Raw genomic sequence first — 26,807 nt, forward strand, 5'->3', positions numbered from 1 at the left:
TGAAGGGATCTTGCTTCGAGTTGTTATGGGCATGAGAGAGAATGGGGTTGACAAATAGCGTATGTTTCAGTGATTGACGACAAATAACTATCGCAGTTGTTGGATTGGTGCTTATAAAATGCCAAAAAAAAATTGTGGTACGATTGCCAAAAAAACCAGCCAGTGACGGCCGGTCTTAGGTCTGAACCGGTAACAGGCCCACTGTCCAATAAACCAGCTGGGTTAGTCTAAAACTGGGCATGTGACAACCCTAATCTTTGTTTGTGGATTGGTGCATTGGCATGGCATGCCTTAATGATGAACAGCCTAGGGAAAGCTTTTGCACTTGCTATGCATGTGAAAAAAGAACCTTGATAAAAAAAAAAGTCATGGGTAGAGAACTCATTTTGGGCATAAATTTTGTTGATACTTATTATGCTGAGGTGCAGGAGGCCTTAGATGTAACAATTGAATCAGCTTAAAAGTGCAAATGCGCTACTGTGGTCTCTTTCACGTCTAGGTGTATTGATCTGGTGTCTGATCCTCCTCATCGCTCATTTTCTTTCCAGCTAAGGTAGATAATGGATAAAAATGCGAAAGCATTGCTGTGCTGGTGCATGCAAGTGGGAGTTGCTACCAAAAGTGCCCATGTCTCTTTTAAAGTGTTGTCCCCTCCTGGTCTTTGTCACAAACATTAATCTATCTGACACCATCATATTCTTTTTTCACTGACAGCTTACCACTTGTGCGTGCTTACCCTAAGCTCCCTACGGACAGGCATAGAATGCATTTAGTGCAGGAACCACTAACATTGTGCACCAAAATATGGTGAAATTATGCATTCATTGCACTAGTACTTGCAAATACTTGCTTTATCACAGGTGAAACTTGCCTCTTCAAATGTTTTTGCCAAAGTTGCATGCCCTGTGTTATCAAGTAAATAGGAATATTTGATCCCATTAATGTTTAACAGTGCGGAAACAAGGATGAAGGAGAGTAACTAACACGACAGGCAGAGCAATTAACACTTATTAAGTATGTGGATTTAATTAGATTTGTACAGTGAGCAAAATTTCATGTTCACATGAGCCCTTTGTGGGTGGGTACATGTTGCTACAATTCAATCGACTATCATTTATATAACTTTGCTTCCTCAACCACCCTTGTCACCACGAATGTTTTTACGAAATATAACCAAGTACTTAACGGGAGATGTGGGTCTTAAAAAATGTTTTTTAACAGTTGGGTGAACTGAAATTTAATATGCTTAGTTTTTTCTGCAGATTTCAAATCTCGAAGTAGACATGCAGACAAGATATGCAATTTCTAAAATGAATTTAGCATATTTCTTAGGGGGCTTTTCAACAACTTGCTTTGTCAAAAACAAAATATGTGGAAACATTGCCAGGTAGGTGGCCTTGCAGGTGATGCTATTTTCTTATAAATTGTTTGTCAAATTATAATTCTCTATAAGCATAAATATTATGCAGCAAAAATTTTTTCACTTGTTTGCTTGTGTTTATTTTGAATCTGAAGTTGGTTGAAATCAATAAAATCAGCATCACCAGCTAAACCAGCTCTCTGGCAATCTTGCCATATACTTTGTTTTTGCATTGAACAAAGCAAAGTTGCCAAAAAGTGCTGTAAGAAATATGCTAAATACGTATTTTATCAATTGCGTATATTTTGGTCTAATGCAACTGTTAAAAATCTAGTTTGAGATTTTCGAACTTTCAGCAAGAACTGAATAAGTGTATTAAATTTCATCCAGTTCACCCAACCAATAAAAAAATATTAAGACCTACGTCTCCCCTTAAAAAATTGTTTCTACTCATATGCTCATTTTCTTGCTAGTGCTTGTGTAGTACCAGGCTGACTGAGAACAGTCTCTCAGCTTGCTTATTAGTTATGTTAATTAGCTCACTTCTTTAGTATATTGGCCCATGATTTGCATTTGCAGAAAGTTTCAACAATTCTGCTCCCCTAAAGCTTGTAGTCCATGAAAGCTACATGGTTAGCTAGGCAGTGACATTGTGGCAGTTGGGAAAAGATTCAAGTTGTTTGTCACATTACAAATGGGCTATTTTCAGCTGCCAAATAACTTAGTGGATGTTGCTGAGGCATATGAAAATGAAGCTACTTGAAGGGGCCCTGCAACACTTTTTCAGCATGGTCAGAAAACATTGCCGATCAGTGGTTGAGGCTCCTGAGAACACGCGAGCCAAACATTATAGCGCAGCACGCGACCTGGAATTTACAATTAATTCTCAGTCAGCTATAAATAGTTCCCTCTTCTCTCGACAAATGATGCCATAAACCCAAAGTCAACGGCCATTAGCTGATTTGGGCATCGTGAGCTGCATAGTTACTGTGGCCGCCATGGGATGCCGCCACATGCCCGCCCGCGCGCTCACGATCACAATGAAAGCTTGCACTAAAAATTTGGCGAAGCTTGCACTAAGTCGCACAAGGCTTGAAACAGCAAAACGCGATGATTCTGAAGTCTAATCTGGTTGCTTCTAGGTTGTTGCTAAGCTTTAGCTAGGTTAGTCACGACACAGATGTCCAAACTCCAGAACCGAGCGTTCGCACTTCTCGTAGATCTATGGGCACGTCGCCATTGGCATAGGGCTTCCATCGCTTCGGGCTCTTCTCGCAGCCACCATTGCCTTTCCTGTTCTCTAGTACGGCAGCTTCACGCTAGTCGTGCCAAGTCTTTCTATCTTTTTATGTCTTTATGCCCATTATTTCTCTCTCTCTCTTAGTGAACCATTGGTGAGTAGTGGGATTACCTCCTCCTCATGCTCACTTCCCTTTCTCACCCCCTTGCTACACTATACTAAGCTCTGTTAGTGTGCCTGGATAGCAGAGTGGTTAGGCCGCTCGCCTTCGGATCAGCGGCATGCAGGTTCGAATCCCACCACGTGAAGAATTTTTTTCGGCAAGAATTTTTCTTTCTCTTTATATCTTTCTTTCCGTCTCTATGTTTGTTTGTTTCTTTCTTTCTTTCTTTCTTTCTTTCTTTCTCTCTCTCTCTCTCTGTACTCATTCTCAGGGTTATCACAGGCCACGCCATAGTGGTGAGTAGTGGGATGTACCCTAATTCTGTGGCACATACCCGTTCATGATGATGATAGTTTTCTGATAGGCTGCACATTATGGCTAGCTTAAACAGCTTCGCTGTTAAAGAAAAGAAAGTGCTGAAGGACATGACACACGCTGATGAAGGGACGAGTCTTCTTGTCTCCTTGTCATCCCTCCTCCCTGCGTAGCTTTCAGTGCACTCACTGGCACGAAGGGAGAGAGAAAGCGCTTGAAGCGTGCGAAAAATTCCTGTAACACCACTCATACTTGACGGATTCTAAAAATTTTTCTGGCAGTCGATTCATGAGGCCATAAGATCTTTTAATGAAGCCATTCGATGAATACTTGGAATGGTTCAGGGGCCCTTTCATATTACTCTGGCATGGTGTTGCAGAAAAGGTGCTTTGTGCAATTTGCATGTACCAATAGTTAGGCCTGGATTGCATATGAATATCTAAAGAGCAGTTAAAGGGGTCATCAACCACTTTTCCAAGTAATGATCTAATGACTTCATTATCGGAGTTTACTGCCTCCCGAATCGATTCCACAAAAATTTCTTGAACCCATCAAAAATGAGCAGAATTACGGGGGTCTGGCGCACTCTCTCAGCGCTTTCTTTCTTTTCTCATCCCGACGAGCGCACTGGAAGCTACACAGGGGGGGGGTGGCACGGGGGAAAGAAGTTACGTCAGCGCGTGTCATGAAACGCAATCGCTCTTTCGCTGTGATTTGCGTGCACAAGTGTGGCTTCCGTGTAAAGTTAGCGGACTGAGGAGTGCGGCACTGGCAAGTGGCGGCACCCCGTGGCAAGAAGCGCATCTGATCCGAACGCCACTCTCGATTTATGCCGGCTATCGGCCAATGAGGATACTATGTTTCTTGCGCGACATCAACTGACAGGCGCCCCGCCCACCGAAAAGAGTGAGAACCGGCCTCTGTTTGAATAGAAGCCGCCTGAGAAAACAGCAACTTCGCGCTCCGCTTGTAGCCTTTACACGGCGCGCACGACTGCAATATTTGGCTGAGCAGTTCATGCCATGTCAGCTTTCCGCAGGATGTGTTTTTTCAACAAGCCCAAGGGGTGCTTCATGACCCCTTTAAGAACAGCCACCTACACTAATGGAGAAGACGCTGGACAAGTGATAGTGACCTTTCTGCATGCAGCTAAACAAATGAATGAAATGCGTAAGACAGCCATCTAGTGCAGTTGTGATTAAGTTACAAATGGTCGATTTGTATTTGTCGAATGATAGTGTTTTATATATCGATCAGAAATGATGTGTCCCATTAATAAAACGGAACTCAAATCTGGTGACCTTTATACAGGGCCGTGCAATCTGGGGTGTAATGAGAGGTGTGTTGGGTCTGGTCAATTGAATGCCAGTTCATTGGCAGACAAGAACACTTTTGCCCCTTCTTAGTGACTCAAACGTTTGGAGGATAGTTAGGTGTGAGAATGTAGCACCAAACTCATTCTGCATCATCATAGGTTATTTCCATGCCAGTTTGTTATAGTAGTTCCTTATAGGAGGATTACTGACTTGCATGTGAGAACAGGTCTTTTTCCCAACATGTCACTCAGTCGCCCACATATCATGCTCATATTTGCGTTTTACATACAATGCGTTCCTAAATAGTCCTCTAAAATACTTAAAGGGACCGACAACCAATTTTTATGGTGCCTATTTTCTTTAGTGCAATGGAAAGCTTACCACTGAGAGCGTCTAATCACGAATAGGTAAGATGGAAAATGCCGTGAAACATTTGTAATCAGACTTTTTCTTTCTGTGGTGAATATGAAGTCATATACACAAGGGACAACACATGCTGCAAAACAGTGAGCGTGAGGGTGGTTCGTGTTCGAGCGCGGTGGGTTGCTGCGCATGCGTGCACTCCGTGCACATGCGCCGCGGCTCGACATGTTCCACTGGCTACCGTGAAGGCAGCGCTGCTTCTCACCGTGCAACTCCTCTTACCTCGTAAGCAGCACGAAATAGAGTGGGAATAGATGATAATATGCATGCTCTAATTTTCAGGACTAATTATGGCACGCATGACAGCATCATACTACGCGACTACTACAGCAAAGTGATAGACTCCATAACCCAGCTTCAAGGCTCTTCCGCTAGGCTACGCGACATGCCGGTGTTTGGTTTCTCTTAAACACTATTTAAAAATACAAATCCTACTCACAACGCGAAAATGATGCTGGAATCTGTCACTATATTTCATGGTCTTTTCATTTCTACCAGGATCTATTCGCATGTTCTGGCCAGTTGTCGGTCCCTTTAATGCTAGCAATCGGTGTTCAAAGCAAAGCTTATACAAGTTAACAGGCTTGTTTCCCAGCCATGGTGCCTGCATTCACGTGTAAGCACAATGCAAAAAGGCTTGTCTGGTTAATTGTCACTGCATGGCAAAGAATGCCCATCTAGTGAAAATCAAAATTTTATTCAAGGCACTCAACTAGAAGCAGCACTGGTAGACCAGCTGTTGCATTAGTGCATAAAACATGTCTAGTCTACTTAAAGTGAAAAAAAAAATAAGTGTGTATAAGGGCTGTTTGCACTTGACATGAAGCTGGCAAGTCTTCAGTAGCTAATGCGAGACTTTTTTTGTGCTGCTCAGGATGCAGGTGGCTGCAGAGTTTTACGAGATGATGGTGTCTAGGCTATCGTGGTGGCTGTCTTTAGACCATTTTCTTTCTTCAAATTGGGACATTCACGCAAGGTATTTGCGTGTTATGTACTGCAACAGTGAAGGTCACACTGCTTACCATTATCTAACCACCTGAATGTCCAAACTACTCGTGCCCCTGTGTGTATATGTGTGCGTGTGCCAGTTTGCATGGCATTTGTGTCAGTGTAAGCTCATCCTCACACACACGCTTCTACCTTTTGCTTTTTGATCTCCCTCTTTGCAGCAAATTTTTGCATTGCAAGCGTGGGACACACTAGCTTTTCTTCTATGTTTCGTGGGCAAAGTGTGTGTCAACCATCACTTTTTTTTTTTTAATTTTATTTTCAGGCAAATAAGCAACTTAACTGAGCAGCTCAACTCCATGGCAGCTGATGCTGAGAGGTCAGTTTTCAGTTATTTCACTCTCTTACTCGACACTTCAAATAGGTAATAATGAAATTTTATTGTAATATGGCCCCAGCCTTGCTCCTGTTGATTGGTTCATGTTCTGTCTATATTTGGTTATACCAGAGGCAAAAACAAAGGAGTGGGAGAAAGGAAAATCATTACTGGGATTGAGGGGGAACCATAGCGGACACCAACTTCAGGTACCATAGCCATTGCGGCTGCATTCTGATGGAGCAAAATGCAAAAATGCTTGTGTACCGCTCTTTGAATGTAGATTGAAGAACCCAAAATGGGCCAAAAAAAAAAAGAGCCCTCCACTTCATGGGTGTTAAGTTTAACATTGGGCATCATTTTCAGAAAGTACTACATAGGTTATTTTAGCCATCCCCAATTATTTTTTTGGTGCACTGTATGATCAGAATTAGTGCTTTATTACTTGATATATACACCTCCCATTTGGCACTGCTACACAACTGGAAGTAGCTGGTACTCCATATATGTTTATATAGAATAACTGTGGTAAACATTACATGTTATGTAAAGGGACAGCCGATCAGGCATTTTTATGTACTATGGTGGAAATTCAGTGTTTTGATATTTGCACCCATTGAGTATTACTGCTCTTGTTTGCAGATGGAAGGCAAACTTTGAGGCTCTGCAGATGAGAGTTGCACCATTCCAGGTATGCAAGATGAAAATCTCAGTTCAAAAACTCAGTTCTGTGTGTCATTTTCATGCAAAATAACGGGAATCTCTGCAGATACCAACTGAGCCAACTTGCTTAGTTTGAGGTTGCTTGTCCAATGTCGGGCTACAGTGGTCACATTATTGCGGTTGTAAAATGAAAGCATTATTTCTATACCATGCTTTGGGTGTAAATTAAAGGCCAACTCCGGCGATTTTTCGAGGTCCATGGATCTCAATAAAATTCGCTGGGTACGTTCCTTTTCACGTTCCCGTTATTTATGCCAAATTGCAAGCTGGATACATACGCAGATTCATTGCAAATGAATTTTATTGATTGCCCCGACTCTCGCCACCTCGCTTCCCAGAATTATTGGCAACATTGTGTGCGTGACGTCATTTTTGTTAAAGCGGAAGTGACGGAACCGAGGGGCCCCTAGAGCGTCTGCTATCTACAAGGCAACAATCGTGTGTGTTTGGCGAGCGCTTCGTAGGCTGGGCATGTGAATTTCAGTTCCTTGGGGTAATGCGTGCTATGGGTGGCAAGTGGTGTCGCGTTGTGGGCTGCACACGATTCCCCGTTGGCAGTCACGAAACACTCGCACCTAACGATTACCCTGCGTCTCTATATTAGAGTGTTTTAGCTAGCAATGCCGGTTTACCGCACGGAAAGTACGGTAATACCGTACCAGCTAAAGAATGCACATGCATGAACATCACCGAAACACTTTCCGTAACATATACAGTGTGCACCGTGACCTGGCCTATCAGTATACGGTGAGCTGCACATCGTGCGAAACAGCGTAACCTAATCTAGTAACGTTGGTGCGAAAGGTGGTTCATACTTGGCTTATATTAAGTTCCTTCGGCTGTACCAACGCGATGTTGAACGCCGCTATTGCCAAATTTATGCACTCTTCCCATAGCAATATTAAGAAGCTTTAGTTAGTCCGCGAACTTCTCAGCCATAGCATTTTACCCGATCACGGCCTCACAAACTTGAGCTGCCTTGACAGCTGGTGCCATCTGGCGGTGGAATGCGCAACCAGTCAAGCAAAGAGCTAAACAGGTGTGTTCCAGTTCATCGAAGAGGAATGGCCATTATAGTTGTCCTCCAAATGCGTCGGAATCGCAGCTGTCATTTTCCGACAGCTCAGCTTGTGCACGTGACACGGTCAGTCACACACAAGATTTCCGACGGAGTCACCTTTCAACTGAGCGTCTGCTCTTCGCAGCTTTCATACTACGCGCTGGCGGGACCGGCATGCCTTGCATGATTTCCGGTTTTGCCCCCACTTATACATCACGCGAAGACAGTATGCTTGGTTGGGTTTCGGTGTCGGTGTCGCGCTTTTTTGCTTATTTAAAATTATTCTCTAATTTGCCGAGCATTTCTGCTATCGGGCCCGTGGCAGGACCGTCTCAGGAACATAAAAGCACCATTACTTTGACATGGCCAAAATATCGCCGGAGTTGGCCTTTAACACATTCATTGTATCATGGGCCACAATGGGTCGCCAGAAGGCCACAACCTGTGTTCCTTCAGTGCAGTGGCCAAATTACAGGCGCTGAATCTAAAGCAATAACCAGAGCATTTGTTTACATCAGAAGGTACGGCAACTGCTTGTTGTCTGTTTAAATATAATGCAAGCTGCACATCAATGTCATCAAGTAAGGTCAGGATGTAGTAAAACAAGCAGATTTTGTGTAAGGACCAGCACCTTCCGGAGTTGCGCTGGTGGGAGTGACCTGAGATGTTCTTAAAGGGGTATTCAAACGGGGGACAAATCCTCGGTGGATAAAGGCGGAGCCTAGTGACGTCAGCTCACGAGGAGAAGTCTCCACAAATGTCTCCCACTCACACGGACGAGGTGAACGGAGAGGGAGACCAGTGTTACTAGACTACTCTGATGGCTTGTACCACCCGTTTGACGAGCTACTGACGATGAGCTGCAGACGACCATGTAGCTGCAGACTGGACACCCACTGCCGCTCTCTGCAGGAGCAATTGCAACGATGTGGCCAAACAGGAGCCCGAAATTCCGCCATATCCCCCACCGCCGGGGGATCGTTTGTCCTGTCGGGGAAAAGGTCCCCGTCTCCTCCGAGGAGTCGCGGGGGGGTTCGCGCCTACTCACTAATCTGTGACGTCGCAGTCATGTGATCCGCAATCCCCCCACCCCCGCCGATTTCTCCCTCATGTGAATACCCCTTAAACAGTAAGCAGTAGTTCAGTAACGTAGCTTTCTGAACGAGTTGGTTCATAGTAATTGGAAGATGAAACCAGCGAAATCCACACGAAGACAGCGAAGAAGAACCAGAACAACCAGCGCTTGTCCTGTCTGGTTGTTCTTCTTCGCTGTCTTGGTGTGGTTTTTCGCTGGTTAATTAGTAAACAGTAGACTGCGTACTATACAGGGTGCCCTAGTGATTTCTAGCCAGAGTTTGAAAATACGCCTGCATACTTTATGACGACGCAGCTAAATGCATGTTGCTGACTATTGTGTGGGTGGAGTAAGTCATACTATTTTTTTGTGTGTGCTTAATTGCTTAATTAGGCAAGATTAATTAACTTCTAAAGCAACAAAGCTGGGCAAAAAAATTCCTCTTAGAAAGTTCTATATAGGTTTGCAAAATGTCCGATTAGACAGTTTCTAACTTTATATCTATTATATTAGTGTGTTTCTGCTTCCTGCAGATGCCCGCGAAATTTTTTTTAAAATACCACGTGACAAACCTGTTGCTTGTGACAGCTCAAGCAATAACAGCTGCATCTGCGTATCATTGTCATGAACAGTCACAACAGAAGCATATTTGTACGCGGAACGTTGGGGAGCACAGCAATCACAGCACGCAAGCAGGCATGTCACGTGGTTTTCTACTTTTTTTTTTTTCACGGGCACCTGCAGTGAGCAGAAAAACTAGAAGAAATACTTAAGGGGCCACGACACCCAATTTTCGATCATAATCTGTGTTATGTGGATTAATACTTGTGCATTCACAAATAAGCTGGCGAAATTTTAGAGAATTTGGTCGAGCACTTAATTTATAATCGAATATTTTTATAAACACGCGAGCGGCCTGAGAGTCGGGCAACAGAGGTGCACTCACGAGCCGTGATGTAACAAGCAGCTAGCTGTGCAAGCGTCCGCATTGCGGCGAACGATATTGTTCTGTGGTCAGCTGCACGTGATATCGAGATATTTCAGCTTTCTTCAGCTTGGCGCTGAAGTTGAACAATTTGCAGCAGCTGAAACTGGTAGAAGACGACGGCTCTGTTCCGTGCTGCACATGACATCACACGTGCCATGGAAAAATCGCGGTCGGCGGCGGTGTGCGGGGTTTACAGCCGTCGACTTCTAGGGCTTGTTTTGCACTAAAATAGTCTTTTGCGGCCCACTTTTGAAATCTCTATAGGCACAAAAGACTCTCTACTTATAGTTTTCGCTGTAAACCAAAAATCTTTGGGCGACCGTATCATGGCCCCTTTAAAGGCCAACTCCGGCGATTTTTCGAGGTCCATGGATCTCAATAAAATTTGCTGGGTACGTTCCTTTTCACGTTCCCGTTATATATGCCAAATTACAAGCTGGAGACATACGCAGATTCATTGCAAATGAATTTTATTGATTGCCCCGACTCTCCCCACCTCGCTTCCCAAAATTATTGGCAATATTGGGTGCGTGACGTCATTTTTGTTAAGCGGAAGTGACGGAACCGAGGGGCCCCTAGAGCGTCTGCTATCCGCAAGGCAACAATCCTGAGTGTTTGGCGAGCGCTTCTTTGGCTGGGCGTGTGATTTTCAGTTCCTTGTGGTAATGTGTGCGATGGGTGGCAAGTGGTGTCGCGTTGTGGGCTGCACACGATTCCCCGTTGGCAGTCACGATACACTCGCACCTAACGATTACCCTGCGTCTCTATATTAGAGTGTTTTAGCTAGCAATGCCGGTTTACCGCACGGAAAGTACGGTAATACCGTACCGGCTAAAGAATCTACATGCGCGAACACCACGGAAACACTTCCCGTAGCATATACAGGGTGCACCGTGACCGGGCCTATCGGTATACTGTGAGCTGCGCATCGTGCGAAACAATGTAACCTAATGGTGCGAAAGGTGGCTCATACTTGGCTTACATTAAATTCCTTCGGCCGTACCAACGCGATGTTGAACGCCGCTATTGCCAGACTTATGCATTCTTCCCATAGCAATATTAAGAAGCTTTAGTTAGTCCGCGAACTTCTCAGCGATAGCATTTTACCCAATCACGGCCGCACAGACTTGAGCTCCCTGGACAGGTGGTGCCATCTGGCGGTGAAATGTGCAACCAGGCAAGCAAAGAGCTAAACAGGTGTGTTCCACTTCATCGAAGAGGAATGACCATTACAGTTGGCCTCCAAATGCGTCGGAATCACAGCTGTCGTTTTCTGACAGCTCAGCTTGTGCACGTGACACGGTCAGTCACACACAAGATTTTCGACGGAGTCACCTTTCAAATGAGCGTCTGCTCTTCGCCGCTTTCGCAGCTTTCATACTACGCGCTGGCGGGACCGGCATGCCTTGCATGATTTCCGGTTTTGTAACCACTTATACGTCACGCGAAGACAGTATGCTCGGTTGGGTTTCGGTTTCGGTGTTGCGCTTTTTTGCTTATTTAAAATTATTCTCCAATTTGCCGAGTGTTTCTGCTATCGGACCGGTGACAGGAGCGTCTCAGGAATATAAAAGCACCATTACTTTGACACGGCCAAAAAATCGCCGGAGTTGGCCTTTAACAGTTATGAAGTCTGCTGTCTAACCTCTCATTTTGCAAACCGATCTGCTACTTACTAATTGGAATTCATTGCCCAGCTCGTTGCTTTGAAAGTTAGTGAATTATTCTTGCCTAATTAAGCAATTAAGCAGAACACAAAAAATCACAGCTGTCGTTTTCTGACAGCTCAGCTTGTGCACGTGACACGGTCAGTCACACACAAGATTTTCGACGGAGTCACCTTTCAAATGAGCGTCTGCTCTTCGCCGCTTTCGCAGCTTTCATACTACGCGCTGGCGGGACCGGCATGCCTTGCATGATTTCCGGTTTTGTAACCACTTATACGTCACGCGAAGACAGTATGCTCGGTTGGGTTTCGGTTTCGGTGTTGCGCTTTTTTGCTTATTTAAAATTATTCTCCAATTTGCCTATCAGCGAAACGTCGTCGCGTAGCATTTCATCGACCTGTTTCTTCATATAACTCGAACAGGCCGTCTGGTGTTATTTCTCGGTCAGCTAAGCCACGATAGCATAGGACGTGTCCGTTCTTCAGCACTGTGTAAGCCTCCTGTGGCCAGAGGAATATGACATCCCACCAGTATTGACAGGAGAAGTAAAGAAAGCCCTAAAGGGAATGCAAAGAGGCAAAGCAGCTGGTGAGGATCAGGTAACATCAGACCTGTTGAAAGACGGTGGAGAGATTATGTTAGAGAAACTGGCCACCCTGTATACGAAGTGCCTCTCGACGGGGAGGATACCAGAATCTTGGAAGAATGCCAACATCATCTTGATCCATAAGAAAGGGGACGTCAAGGACCTGAAAAATTACAGGCCCATAAGCTTACTGTCCGTTGTCTACAAGCTATTTACAAAAGTAATTGCTAACAGAATTAATACGACATTAGATTTCAATCAACCAAGGGACCAGGCAGGATTTCGTACAGGATTCTCAACAATAGACCATATTCATACTATCAATCAGGTGATAGAGAAATGCGCGGAATACAACCAACCCCTATACATAGCCTTCATAGATTACGAGAAGGCATTTGATTCGGTGGAGACATCAGCAGTCATGCAAGCACTGCGGAATCAAGGCATCGACGAAGCCTATATAAACATAATGGAAGAAATCTACAGCGGATCCACAGCCACTATAGTCCTCCATAAAGAAAGCGACAGAATCCCAATAAAGAAGGGCGTACGGCAGGGAGACACGATCTCTCCAATGTTATTCACCGCGTTTTTACAGGAGGTTTTCAGGGCCCTAGATTGGGAAGAGTTAGGGATAAGAGTTAATGGAGAGTATCTCAGTAACCTACGTTTCGCTGATGACATTGCATTGATGAGTAACGCGGGAGACGAATTGCAGCTCATGATTACTGAACTGGATACGGAAAGTAGAAGAGTAGGTCTGAAAATTAATATGCATAAAACTAAAGTAATGTGGAACAATCTTGGCAGAGAACAGCGCTTTGCGATAGGTGGCGAGACACTGGAAGTTGTAAAGGAGTACGTCTACTTAGGACAGGTAGTAACCGCGGAGCCGAACCATGACAGTGAAATAACTAGAAGAATAAGGATGGGTTGGGGCTCATTCGGCAAGCATTATCAAATCATGAATGGTAATCTACCACTATCCCTCAAGAGGAAGGTATATAACAGCTGCATCTTACCGGTACTTACCTACGGAGCAGAAACCTGGAGACTTACAAAGAGGGTTCAACTTAAATTGAGGACGACGCAGCGAGCGATGGAAAGGAAAATGATAGGTGTAACCTTAAGAGACAGGAAGAGAGCAGAGTGGGTCAGGGAACAAACGGGGGTTAAGGACATCATAGTTGAAATCAAGAAGAAGAAATGGATATGGGCCGGGCACGTAGCACGTCGGCAGGATAACCGGTGGTCATTAAGGGTAACTGACTGGATTCCAAGAGATGGCAAACGCGTGAGGGGGAGACAGAAAATTAGGTGGGTAGATGAGATTAAGAAGTTTGCAGGTATTACGTGGCAGCAGAAAGCACAGGACCGGGTTAATTGGCGGAACATGGGAGAGGCCTTTGCCCTGCAGTGGGCGTAGACAGGCTGATGATGATGACTCCATGTAATAGTCCGCAACATGCATTTCGTTGTGTTGTCATAAAGTGCGCCGGTGTATGTCTATACGTAACTTTAGCCAAGACTTTAAAATTGAAAGGTGCGTCAGAAATTAATTGAACACGCACTATTTCCACTAGCCTATAGTTACTCAGGCTGTTTTTTATTTTCCCCTTATCTCACTCATACGTGATGTTTAATTACCCAACTTTTTAATTAGTGGCTGAAGACCCGACTAATGATCATAGTTGCAGAATACGTTATGAAACCACTGATTGAATTGTTTCCTGTGCAGTATATCTCACATAGTCTTTTTTTTTTTCTTTCCGCATTTCAAAGAAAGTCCATGAATTATGAAAAAAAGCCACGTGATTCAGCGCTTGTGCACTGTGCTTTTCTCAAGCATGCAATCAGTGAACTAGGTCGCCTGCAGCGTTTTTTGAGCGCTTTATTGCTTTAGCAGCATGTGTTTGCGCTGTCATCCAACAAAAGCTGGAGGCACATATGCCGGCCACTATCAAAACACTCTGCCGCTTCCCCGTAGCCACAGTCGCGGTTGCATGCTTGAGAGCAGCACAATAGCAGTGCACATATGCTCCGTAACATATATATATATATATATATATATATATATATATATATATATATATATATATATATATATATATTTCACTGGCTTTCTTTGCAACTTGTAAAAAAGGACTTTGCGAGATGTATCGTACAGGAAACACTTCAATTGATCGTTTCTGAAGGGGTGTTCTACATCTCTGTGATTATACTTTGAGTCTTCAGCAATAATTAAAAAGTTGGGTAATTGAACATAATGAGTTAGTTAAGGGGACCCTGAAATTGTTTTTGGAAATTTTGTCAGCTTTTAGACTACAGCATCATGAAATAATTCACACTACGTTAAGCGACACACCTTGTATCAAGGCAGCTATGGTCAATTACATGGTACCCTCCGTCTTAGCATTTCCTTACCCTCTTTTGCTCATTGAATGCACAGCCATCACTGGCTGCTGCAGCGCACTTGACTGTATGAGTTGCGCTTTCCTCTGGATGGCCTCCGCAATCAACTCTGGCAGTGCTCCATCAGCACCAGCACGCTGCCGGAGCGGCCATGTAGGACAAAGGGCATGATTGAGACCAGCTCCGACAGGTCGCAGCGACCCCATCCATTCACATTTTATTCTCCGATGTGCCGGTGATCTGTAAACAGCATAACGTATGTGGACAGACAAGAAGTATATGAGAACGATTACCGATATTCGTAAACAGTGGCAATCTGGTGGTGTCTGGTGGTGAAGTTAAGGCCGCAGACGTGTGGATCCTGGTGCTGATCAGACAGCGGGAGCTCGACTCTTATTGCACCAATGAGCTGAAATAGTGTACTAGAATGCTCTAGCTCAGGGGTCTCAAACTCTCCTCAGCTAGTGGGCCGCAGTCACGAAATTTAGTACCGCAAGAGCTAGGCCAGTGAAGAAGGTTGAAGCAAATGTCCCATACACTGTCATTTGCAAGAACCCATTTCCCATATCTCGTGTAGGGATAATTTTTCAAGGGGATTGTGCGTCAGGATTCGAGAAACATATCGATACTGATCTCGAGGATCACTCAAATCTGGACGCCAATTCTGAAATATTAAAATTTTGTTCCACGGTTGTGGTGGGTTGGTGACCCATGGTGACTTCATCGGGTGGCTCGCACCCCATGAAGTGCCGCCTCTGTAGCTTACCCGAACAAAGCGTTATTAAGCGCAATAGGCGAGTAAGTAATGTGAGCACCATTTGTTTTATTTCTAGTGAAGCTGCGGGCCGCTAGCAAAACCTTTGCGGGCCGCATGTTTGAGACCCCTGCTCTAGCTGAAGAGACTGGTCTTGCCAGTTGCTTTACGCAATATTGCAGGTTTACAAGTCGCCAATTCCTAGATTTGCAGCCTACAATGCAGCTAAGGTTGTGTCCGAGAAAAGAAACCTCAAGATAAACACTGTTGTGCATCTCACATCAACATGCCGCCTGTTAAATGCAGGTAGACGACACTTGCTCTCCAATCAGATTGGTCGCCGGTGCTACATATAAAAGAACAATGCTATGTGGAACGGAAACGCGCTCGTTTGGCTGAGCAGCTGCGATCTATAGCAGTTCTCATGTTGAGTCTTGTAATAAATTATTTTAAATTATATACTTGACGCAGAGCGCTTTAATTAGTCTGTAAATGATTCTTAGTACTTGCTTTACTGGCTCAGTGCATTTGTACAAAATCTTCTATACCATTTTAGGGTCCCTTTGAAGGAAAAATAAAAAACAGCCTGAGTAACTGTAGGCTAGTTTGAATAGTGTGCGTTTGGTTCCATTCGCTTCCGGCATGGCTTTCATTTTTTAAATCTTGGCTCAAGTTACGTGAAGCAACCTGTATAGTATGTACTCTTATATTGCTTTTTTATCATTCATCATACTTCTTGTTGCATACAAATCATGTGTTCGATAAGCTAGGCATGTATTATGACTGTACATTTATGATCGCTCATTTTTAGAATGTCATACCTGCCAAGTCTCCCGGATTACCCGGGAGACTCCCGGATTTTGAACGTTTCTCCCGGTTGTACGGGTCATAGAGAAATCTCCCGGAAATCCAGTTCTGCCCCGCGCGTCCAGTGCTTTGTCTGGCCTCATGAGCAAAGTTGTCTGGCCACGTAGTAGAAAGGATTCTTCTTCTTCTTTTTAACGATGGTAGAAAGGTTCAACTCAGTTTCATTGCGCATGAAGTAGCTGTGCACTTTGCGCCGCAGTCCAGCACTTAAAAGGGTAGCCGATGTCTGTCGAGATAGCGCGTTCGCCAGCGCTCGCGACCGTCCCCGTCTCAACGGCGCCCCTTATGGTCCCTTGCCCGACTAAATAACTGGTAAGCAAGCGACGACAGGCCTCGCACGCGGAGCGATGTTATCGCATGTGCCCTTCGCGCGACGGTGCACGGCCGGGTCGTTTCATCTCTGCTTCAACCGCGTTGGTCCCTAGCGCTAGCGCGCATTTACTCGCACGTGAAACAGACGATGCGTAAGCGATGTTATCGGTTTGGACTCTGTACAGATCAGCGGCGACCGCAAAATCCCGCTGACAGTAGGCAGTTTTAGAATTGCGTACGTTTCCGTCACTTACCGGGAGCCCGCAAGCGCTTAGCGTACGACGTACGCGCAGGCGCAGTTGCGCTAAAAGCCAGCGCAAAGCTTTGCGTGCGCTGTTCTAAAACTGCCTAATGTACATATAATTGCTATCGCAGTACACCCCCCCCCCCTCGCCCCCCGTTGAGTAAATCTCCTGGATTCCGTTTCTCCAAACTTGGCAGGTATGGAATGTGTACCTTTCTCATAGAAATGAGAAATGTATATTACATAAACCTGTGGTACTGACATCGTTGGTAGCGAAACAAGGCGGTTTTTCGTGCTGCTGTATTGAAGAAGCCACTACTTGTCGCCTGCTTGGGATAAGAGGTGAACACTGCATACATAAAGTTAGTTGATGAGTTGGCATGACAATATACAGCAGACTCTCAGTAAATGGAAATATCGTAAACAGAACTGCTGCTTAAACGGAACTGCCCCTAACATGATTAGTTTCATACTTGGACTCTGCACCCCAGCTCCTCTCTCAATAAACTGAACTCCCGTTAAACAGAATACATTTTCCTGGTCCCTTCAGGTTCCATTTAACGAGAGTCTACTGTACACAAATGCCTCCATGCTTCTAGTCACCTCTAACTTGCCAGAGTGCTGCCTTTGATTACGGAAAAGTACCGATTTTGATGGTGCGCAGTGTCACTGCATCTCACTTTCTGTTTAAACTGCATGAGATGAATTGTTGATTTCAAGTCCATAGGCTCAAAATTAAACTATAAAGAAAAAGCAGTTTTGTTTACCCTGATGGCTCATGCTTCAGGTCATGTTCACTGGTAAAGATGCACGAACTTGGAGGCTGTGCTGTGCCTCTCCACAGCAGAGTTCAATTGGCATCAGCTCAAATTGCTTGCCTGGCTGGCAAGGGCTGAAGCTTGTGCAGCTACTAATGTACACTTTGCACTCGTCATTTGCTTATTGTCACTGAATGTAAATTCTACTGACAGCACGGTCTAGCATTGAACATAGCTCATGAATGTAGATTCCTCACTGCCGCTGTCACTATCATCTGCCATTCATTCCCAGCATACTCTGCCTAAACAACCTTTTTGTATCATAATACAGTGTGGTCAGTAACTACAGAGGGAGTTGGTTCAAGGCAATTAACAAAATTCATTCTTAAAATATGCACGATTCTCAGGCCAGGTCATTTTGAAGAAATGACAGAAGTGTGTAGGGCGAATGTGCCCAGCAAATTTTATTGAGATGTATTACCCTCGAGAAAAAATGGTCACCTCGTGGGATGAAGCTATACTTGCACTTATTTATTTTTTTATTTTTTTATTTATTTTTTTGTTCGCCATAGGAGCAGTTAGAGCTGTACGAGATGGAGAAGCAGCTTCTTGAGAAGAGGAATGAAGCAACGGAGAGTGAGCTGTCCAAGCTGTACGGAAAGGTCTCCGAAATGATGGGTCACCAAAATCATAAACAAAAGATCCACTACTTGAGCAACCTTCTGGAAGAGCAGCATAAGTCTAGGAAGGTCAGTAACAGCTTGATGTACCCATGACGTAGATTAAGAAACTCAAACATATATTTGCACATCATTTTTTTTAATGAAGCTTTCTTGTCTGTTTTCTATTTACGAGATTTTGCTGGAGACTCGTCCTGGCCCGCTTTCAACTGCCTACTCGCATTTTTCATCATTGACTAAAGTTGTACCTTCATGGTGACTCTGTGGAAGTGGCATTCTACTGAGCATGAACTTGTGGGCTCTATTCCTGACCTCATTCTAATGGTTTTTATGTGGATTGAACCATTGCCAATGTTTTCACCTTACTCCAAGCATTTCAGGTTACCTCAGTTAATGGGGCCCTGCAACGGCTGTTGCGAAAATGAATGAAATTGCACAAAAGACAATATGTTGTGAAGACTAGACACAGCACTAAGCAGTATTTGTTGCATATGAACTGCATTATACAGCAAAGAAAATCTACAGAAATGTTGAAAACACTAGTTCGTCACTGGCTATTGTTGTCTGCAGGCTATTACACATTCGATAAGTAGTGTCAAGTTGTTGCGGCGGTGAACACAACACTCAAGCTTGTAAAGATGGAACCCTTTTTTGGGCGAACTTGTGCCCAGAAAAAGAAGTAATACTTGCACTGCAATGATGGTGGTGGGCACAGTCATTAGTTGTCAATAATCTTTGTCGGTGATACGCAACAACTTTTATGCATGTGTGATAAAACATTTCAGGGAGGCTGTTTTGTAAGCGTTCTGTCAAAAGAACAGAGGCGTTGACTGAACAGAACGTCACAAGAGGACGAGAGGGAGCAAACAGCCAATAGGCAAGCTGAGGGAAATCAGGAATGTTTTCAGTGCATGAAGAAGTAAAAAGTTATTATAGGTGAACATTGTTTTTTAAAGCTTGAAATGGAAGAGTGCGATAACTTTAACAATTGATTTGTGATAATGTCTTGAGTGGACGCTAGGTGGTGTCGCAATTTGACGAGTCATTCGGTGGTGGGGGGCTAGTTGCAATTTTTGCAAACTATCGGCGCGGGATTGGGGTAAACCAGACAAAAAGAAGTCTAATTTGATTCTCCGGCCCCAACGCTTACGTTTTGATCCAATCCAAGTCGTCCGGAGATAGTTTTGTATCCGTTCTATCCGAAAGAACGGGGTCTCCGTCTGTTCTGTGCCTGTTCTGTGCCAAAATGATCAACAGCACTGCTGTTTCCGGTTGCTATTCTCACGTCTTGACTATCAGACGATCCTCAACCAATCCCGTGTGGCTCCCTTTTGTACTCTGGTGACATTTCGTTCCATCAACGCCTCCGTTCTGTGACAGAACGCTTGTGTTGTGTCGCCACCGGATACACTGTCCATTTGTGGAACAAATGAGGGCGCTTTCGGTCACGCTGCATAGGTCAGACATAGGCACGCTGCATAGGTCAGACCAGGCCAAGAACGGGGAGGGGGACTCTCTTTATTGACCGAGAGCGTATAAACATTGTGTACAGGAAATGATACAAGAAATACCCGTCGTGTGGCGCTCTGTACCATGCCTTGAGAAACCGAAACTGGGCAAAAGCATGAAATGCGCGACACCACAGCTTGCAAAATAGCCCCCCAGTGTTACCGCTTGCGTTAGCTCCAGAATATATTCAACTACTCGCGTCAGTACACAATCTTATAGGAACTGTCTAAAGCAATCGTGTAGGTTCCCAAACACTCCAGCGTGCCCTGCGCCGAGCGTTGGTAACACGTATAACAGTTTTTAGAAGTATGATATTTTACTGTAATGCAAAGACTCGGAAGGCACACTAACAGAACAATCATCGTGTCTGTATATGTGAAAGGGTTCACTAATCACGTGGCATGTTGCTCTCTATAGCATTCTATAAGACGCAGTTTTCAAGATATAGCTCACAACTACATTTCTTACAATATTCTGCCAAGTGACTGGCGACTAAATCCCTATGCAAGTCCTATGAACAATTGTTGGCACCAGGTCCTCTGATGACAGGCCCGCCCATTCCCACGCACACCTGTCCAATAAATTAGGAACTGTAGCTTCTGATGTTCAAGTTGTGTTGACAACCTAAGCTATGATGCAAAACCTTATTGAAGTTAACATTGAAGGCACTAATGTCACTGCATTGACACAGGTGCCCATCTCTCCACTATGAGTGTTGCATTCAGACTGATCAAAAAGCTTCTAGCCCCCTGTACAGCTGTAAACGCAGTGGCACATGTGCAGCTCATGTCAGCATTGCCAGATGCCACACTACTGTCCTTTACACCATGATTGCACATTGTTCCCACCACTTCCTAATTCTTGGCCTTGATTTTTCTCTCCACACATTCCACTCTTATTGACTACTTTGCCGACACCATTTGCCTTCAGCTGCCTATTCTGTCAGACATTCCAAATGTAACTCTCAGCTGGTTAAGCCCCCTCCCCCCACCGATTTCGTTCGATATCCACCCACATCAATACCACGTACACTGCATGTAATCTTCCTCGTCGGCTCCTGGTGGAGATTACCAGATAACACCTATTCCCAACACCTTACTTCACTATTATGTCATCACACCTCACAGAGTTCTCACGATCACGGCCAACCAGTCTTGCATGCCTGTTGTTAACATTGGTTTAACCAAGCAAATAGACCCTTTTCATAATGTACAAGTGTGCTTTCCTGTGCTGCATATTCATCCAACTAATGGCAGCACCTGTCATTCTTCAAGTGGAGATGAGGTCCTAGTTGCACGAGCTGGGACTTGTTCATTGTGCGTGTTTATGTCAAGAGAGCAGAGTCTACATTTTCCGCATCGTAGCACAATCAAACTGCGCTTGAACACTCGGTTTCCAGTAAGCGACTAGCCGCCCATTAGTTGGGCTAACTGCATCGCAGCAAAGCTAGCTTTACAATTATGAAAAGGGTCTACTGTGTCACAAGGTATTTGCATTGCTCAACTTGAACTGTTAGATGAACATCATGTTGTGGCTTCCCTACCCAACAGTTCAGACTCTAGCCGGCTTTGAAAGTTGAAAGTCTGCCTCTACTGCTGATACTAAGGTCAGGAACGTAAACTCCACAGACCTCTTTACTGTGTGAATCGAATACCTTTGTCGTATGTTGTCTTTCCGCAGGAATGTTTTTGACTTTGACGATCGTCTCTCAGGTCAGGTCAGACACTTGCTGTCAAGCATTGGATCAATACTGGTGATGATGATGCTATACATTGCAGACCATATTGACTATCTCTATTGAAATGTCAAGTAAATCAAGGTGAAGCTAACAAGATGCTCAATAAAAATATCATTGAGGTTTCTTCGAGCCCTTGGGTGTTTCCTGTGGATTGGCTAAGATGGATGAAACTTGTGCCTTCTACGTGGATTATTGTCATCTGAACAAAGTGACTAAGACGTGTGCCCACTGCCAACTGTGTAGTTTCAAAAGGTTGCATTTTAACTGACATATTGTAACATCAAAACTTATTCATCATTTTAAATTATGTCTAGGCAAGAAGCATGGAAAGTTTCATTAGAAAATATTGATTTGTTCAAAAGTTACAAGTTTTATTGCAACAAAAAAAACTCCTGAAAATCAGGTTTCGAGAAAAACAAGAAATTTTCCTGACGTGTCATTTTTACTCTGAGGGTTGTCGCAAAAAAGACCAAACTTTTGAACAGAACCAAAATTTTTCCTACACCACAATTATGAATGCCAACATTTTTAGAATTTCAAAAATAAAAATGAACTTTTTTTAAAATTCATTTTAAAGGGTGGCAACATACCTTAATTAAAGCTGGTAGCTGTGCTGCTGGCCCTCAGTAGTTGGCTCCCACGCAGTGTTTTTACCACTCTTTTTTGTATACAAAAACGTTGACTGTGCATAAACTGTTATTTGCTGAGCAGGTGCCATGATTTGAGCAGGTACCATGTCAATATTTGCTGAGCTGGCATGATTGTAATGTGTCCAATTAATTACAGTAGACTCTCAGTAAACGGAAATCTTTTTAACGGACTGCTGCTTAAACAGAACTGCATCTGATGTGATTGGTTTTGTACTTGTATTCTGCGCCCCTGTTCATCTCTCAGTAAACGGAACTCCTGTTAAATGGAACCAGGGTGTCTACAGACTGGGAAAACCGGGAATTCTCAGGGATTTTGGATAGCCTGGAAATACTCGGGGAAAACTCGGGGAAAATATGCTCCCATCAGGGAAAATCCACAGTAACATTCAAACTAAAATCCAAGGCAACGAAAGTCGCGGTAACGCTAGCTTGAGATTTTGTGAACGCATTTTTTCAAATCAAACGGCTGCAAGGAAAGGGCGCACCTCAATGCTGTCCTCGCCTTTGGAGCGGTGAAGTGGGAGAGAATCCGGCTAATGCGTGGCATGCGGGAACCGCGAACCACGACACATCGTATCGCGCAATGTTTTCATGGTGTTCTGTGAATACGCGGTGTAGTTCTGTAATCTTTCTCGCGCGTGCTGTGCGTTAGCGCCCGATATGGTGTTTTTGTTATCGCCGCGTGTCAAGTAACAAGCATCATTAGTTGTAGAAGCGGTAGCAATAGATGTAACGAGCTTGAGTTATCTTGCAAGCGATCGCGATCGTGCAGGAAGCGGATGTCTTCGACAAGGCTCGTATCTGGCAAGCCATCCCGATCGCCGAGAAAAAAGACGACACTTGTTGGCTGTTATTGGAGAGCTCACTCGCTCTGATCCCGAGCTTCAAAGATGCTATTTAGGACTCCGTGAAGAATATAATAAATTTCCAGGCGAGAGCTAGCGTAACTAACGGGCCTATTCACAGCAAGTGAAAGCTTCATTCTTTCTTTTTTTTCCCGATGAGGGCACTGCTATAACAAGTTTTAGGCAGTCGACTGATATTTTTTGGGGCTACAGCTCGCAATTACCAGCCACACCAAGTGGATGTTTGCCACAAAGCCGAATTACAAAACTTTTCAGAGCCATGGCATAGCGGCGACCGAAATTCGCGACACCGGCTCGGGTCCCACATGCTCGATTCGACGCGCGATGTCGGAAAACAGTAACGTACGTTTCCACCATAATCAGCCGGCGCGTTGGGAAGGTGGTGGGGGGAGGGGGGGGGGGGGAGGGGGGGCTGCGTGAGTCCGACAGGAAGTGCGTACTTTGTACCAGCGTGCGTGGTCGCGTGCGCCGCGGTATCTTTAGTGGGGATCAGCAGATGGCTCATACCTTTGTAGGTGTTGTGCTCTAATTGCAAAACTTCCGTTGAAGCCATAGCAGTGGCAGATCCCAGGGGGGGGGGGGGCGGAAGCGGCGATCCCCCCCCCCCCCTCCCTTCAGTGCCTGTCGTCCATCTCCTTTGTCAGGCTGCTTGTCGAGTTTGCCCCCTTTGTCAGGTTGCTTTGCCTGCCACTGTCCAAAAGGGGTAAAGAGAATCTTGTCCCTTGCTCTCTACCTCTCATCGCTCTACCCTTTCCTGCTTCCCTATGCACATTTCCAACGAAGGCTTCTTAGGCACCGCCATAATCCCCTCTGGGCTGTTGTAAATATGCGTGACCCACCAAAATGCACTGCTGAGGGGGGGGGGGTAAAAGGCTTCAGCCTCCTTTGTACCCCCCCTCCCCCATTATGTACCTGAATCCGCCCCTGAGCCATACATAAATAGGGCACTTCTCTTAGTGCAGCTGCTGCGTTTCCTGAAGGAGCGAGCTGCTAGCCTATATTCATATAAAATTCCTCTTTGTTGCTATCGGATTTACTATTTTGCTCTCGCGGTGAAACTGTGACTCTTTTTTTCTAACGTGGGATGGTTTTCGATGTTGTGCGTTCGTAGAGAGCAAATGGATCGGTTGGGCAACATGATAGCAAAGGCGTTGCATTGCTCTAGGCAACGCGCGAGGATTTGACAACAACCCGCAGCAGCAGAACAAGCGCAATTCCGCAGTGCATTAAACCCGCATTTGTTTCGTCTTTACATGTGACACTCTGGCAAGGCATCTAACTGTGATTGCTGCAGCTCACGATCAACAAAATTGATTTTTTTTTCACACACAAAAAAAAAAGGTTTTTTTATGTTGCCATATTAGTCGAACATTCTTGTGGCATTTTCAGTTTAAGATTAATCCTTCAGTAACCATGCCTTGCATGAAAGGTCGAATTTCAGTTTAACGAAGTTTCGATATAACGAAGTGAGTTGCCGCTTTTACAAACTTCGCTGTATTGAGGTTTATCTGTTCTATGTACTATTCAAATGGGATTAAGTCGTTTTCATTTTCTAACATGTGTATTAGAGAGTGACACCACCAAGCGATATGGTCTCTACCCATCTTGACATAAAACAAAGTTCTGTTTCACTCAGGGAATTTTAGCAAAAACACTCAGGGAAAACCTGGAAAACTCAGGGAATTTAGAAATATCAACTCGGTAGACACCCTGTTGGTCGCTCATGCTGTGCGTTAGTGCCCGATATGGTGTTTTTGTTGTAGCTGCTTGTCAAGTGACAAGCATCATTAGTTGTAGAGGTGGCAGCAGTAGATGCAACGAGCTTGCATTATCTTGCAAGCGATCGCGATCATTCATGAAAGAGCGTTGCTTGGGCATGTTGGTAATTCATCTTTCACTTTCCTGCTTCCCTATGCACATTTCCAATGAAGGCTTCTTAGGCGCCGCCATAATCGCCTCTGGACTGTTGTAAATCTGCTTGACCCCCCTAAAATGCACTGCGTAGGCGGTGGCGTCAGCCTTTGTACCCCCCCCCCCCACCCCCCCAAAGTAATCACCAGGATCCAACCCTGAGCCATACAGATAGGTCACCTCTCTTACTGCAGCAGATGCGTTTCCTGAAGGAGTGAACTGCTAGCCTATATTCGTATAAAATTCCTATTTCTTGCTATCGGATTCATTATCTTACCCTCATGGTGAAACTGTGACTTTTTTTTTTCTAACGTGCGACGGTTTTCGAAGTTGCACATTCATGTAGAGCAAATGGTTCGGCTGGGCAACATGATAGCATCGGCGTCTCACTTCCCTGCGCAACGCGCGAGGTTTTGATGACAAGCTGCGGCAGCAGAATAAGCGCAATTGCACAGTGCATTAAACCTGCATTTGTTTCGCCTTTACATGTGACACTCTGGCAAGGCATATAATTATGATTGCTGCACCTCAGGCTCAACAAAATTGATTTTCTTTTTCACGCAAGAAAAAACAAAAAAAATCTTCAGTATCAGTCGAGCATTTTTGTGGCATTTTCAGTGTAAAATGCATCCTTTGGTAACTGTGCCTTGTATGAAAAGTCGAATTTCACTTTAACAAAGTTTCGATATAATGAAGTAAAGTGCCACTTTTACCAACTTCACTATATTGAGATTTAGCTGTACTCTATACTATTCAATTGGGATTAAGTTACTTTTATTTTTTAACGGTGCATACTAGATAGTGACATCATCGAGCGACATGGTGTCTACCCATCTTGACATAAAACAAAGTTCTGTTTTACTCAGGGAAAACCTGGAAACACATTTTCCTGGTCCCTCCAGGTTCCGTTTAATGAGAGTCTACTGTAATATCAACGCTCAAAAACACAAGAAGCTTGATGGCTCTAGGCAGTTAAGGATGTGAAAATGAGGAAGGGGGAAAAAGACATGCCGTAGTCTCAGTGCACGTTAAAGAACACCAGATGGTCGAAATTCCCAAAACCCTACTATACGGCGTCCCCCATGATCATATGGTGGTTGTGGGAAGTAAAACCCCAGATCATATATTATTTTAAAAAACGTAACGCAGTCTGTGCCATTTTCACTACTTCAGCAGATTACTACTGTACTCGGAAAAATCTAGCATCGTACGACTTTGCCTTCGCAGTGAGGTTGAACAGTTTGCCAAGGAGTGAACAAGAGTAAAACAGGAGAACTGAACTATAATACCTTGGCAAAAAACAAGAGCTGTCCCAGCAGATGCATTAATGTTGAGAGCTCTTGCACATGTTGGGAACATAAAGGGATCAAGACTTGGCGTTTCTAATTTTTGTATTTTGAGCACAATAAAACTTCCATAGTGTTTTGGAAAGATTGTTAGAGCAAAAAGTACCTTGTTTGGATGCTGCTTTGCATCCTTGAAATGTCTTTCGAAAAAGAACAACTTTATTGATGAACAAAATGCTCGATGGGTGGAGTTCCTAGACAGGGGCACGGCTGGCTTTCACACTCCACCTTGCTTGTCGGGTGATGGCTTTTAAGACCTCTTCCTGTGAACTTTTTCGAAAGGACTTGTATGAACCTGTATGAACTCCGGAGGAAAGTCTGCACTTATTACACTGGTCTTTTCCAATTCAATGTTATGTCCTTTGGATTATGCAATGCTCTGGCCATCTTTGAGCATATGATGGACCACTTGCGTCATGGTTTTAAATGGTCCATATGATGTGCTATCTTGATGTTATTGTGTTCTCAATATTTGACCGTCACGTTGAATGTCTTTCAGCCATACTTTGTTTTTGTGAGG

The 26,807-nt window shown here is 44.4% G+C and overlaps 1 protein-coding gene across 1 annotated transcript in view; it reads left to right on the plus strand.

Moving 5' to 3' along the window:
* The window catches only part of LOC119378461 (myosin-11-like), a gene marked incomplete at both ends in the record, with an annotated part of 30,381 nt that extends 12,045 nt beyond the window's left edge, over positions 1–18,336 (plus strand). The window contains 4 exon segments of the mRNA XM_049411766.1: positions 5,692–5,793; positions 6,091–6,144; positions 6,784–6,832; positions 18,160–18,336. Coding sequence (XP_049267723.1) covers positions 5,692–5,793; positions 6,091–6,144; positions 6,784–6,832; positions 18,160–18,336 — 382 coding nt within the window.
* Positions 18,337–26,807: the final 8,471 nt, after the last annotated feature.

Source organism: Rhipicephalus sanguineus, unplaced genomic scaffold, assembly GCF_013339695.2.
Source record: "Rhipicephalus sanguineus isolate Rsan-2018 unplaced genomic scaffold, BIME_Rsan_1.4 Seq839, whole genome shotgun sequence".
Lineage (NCBI taxonomy): Eukaryota > Metazoa > Arthropoda > Arachnida > Ixodida > Ixodidae > Rhipicephalus > Rhipicephalus sanguineus.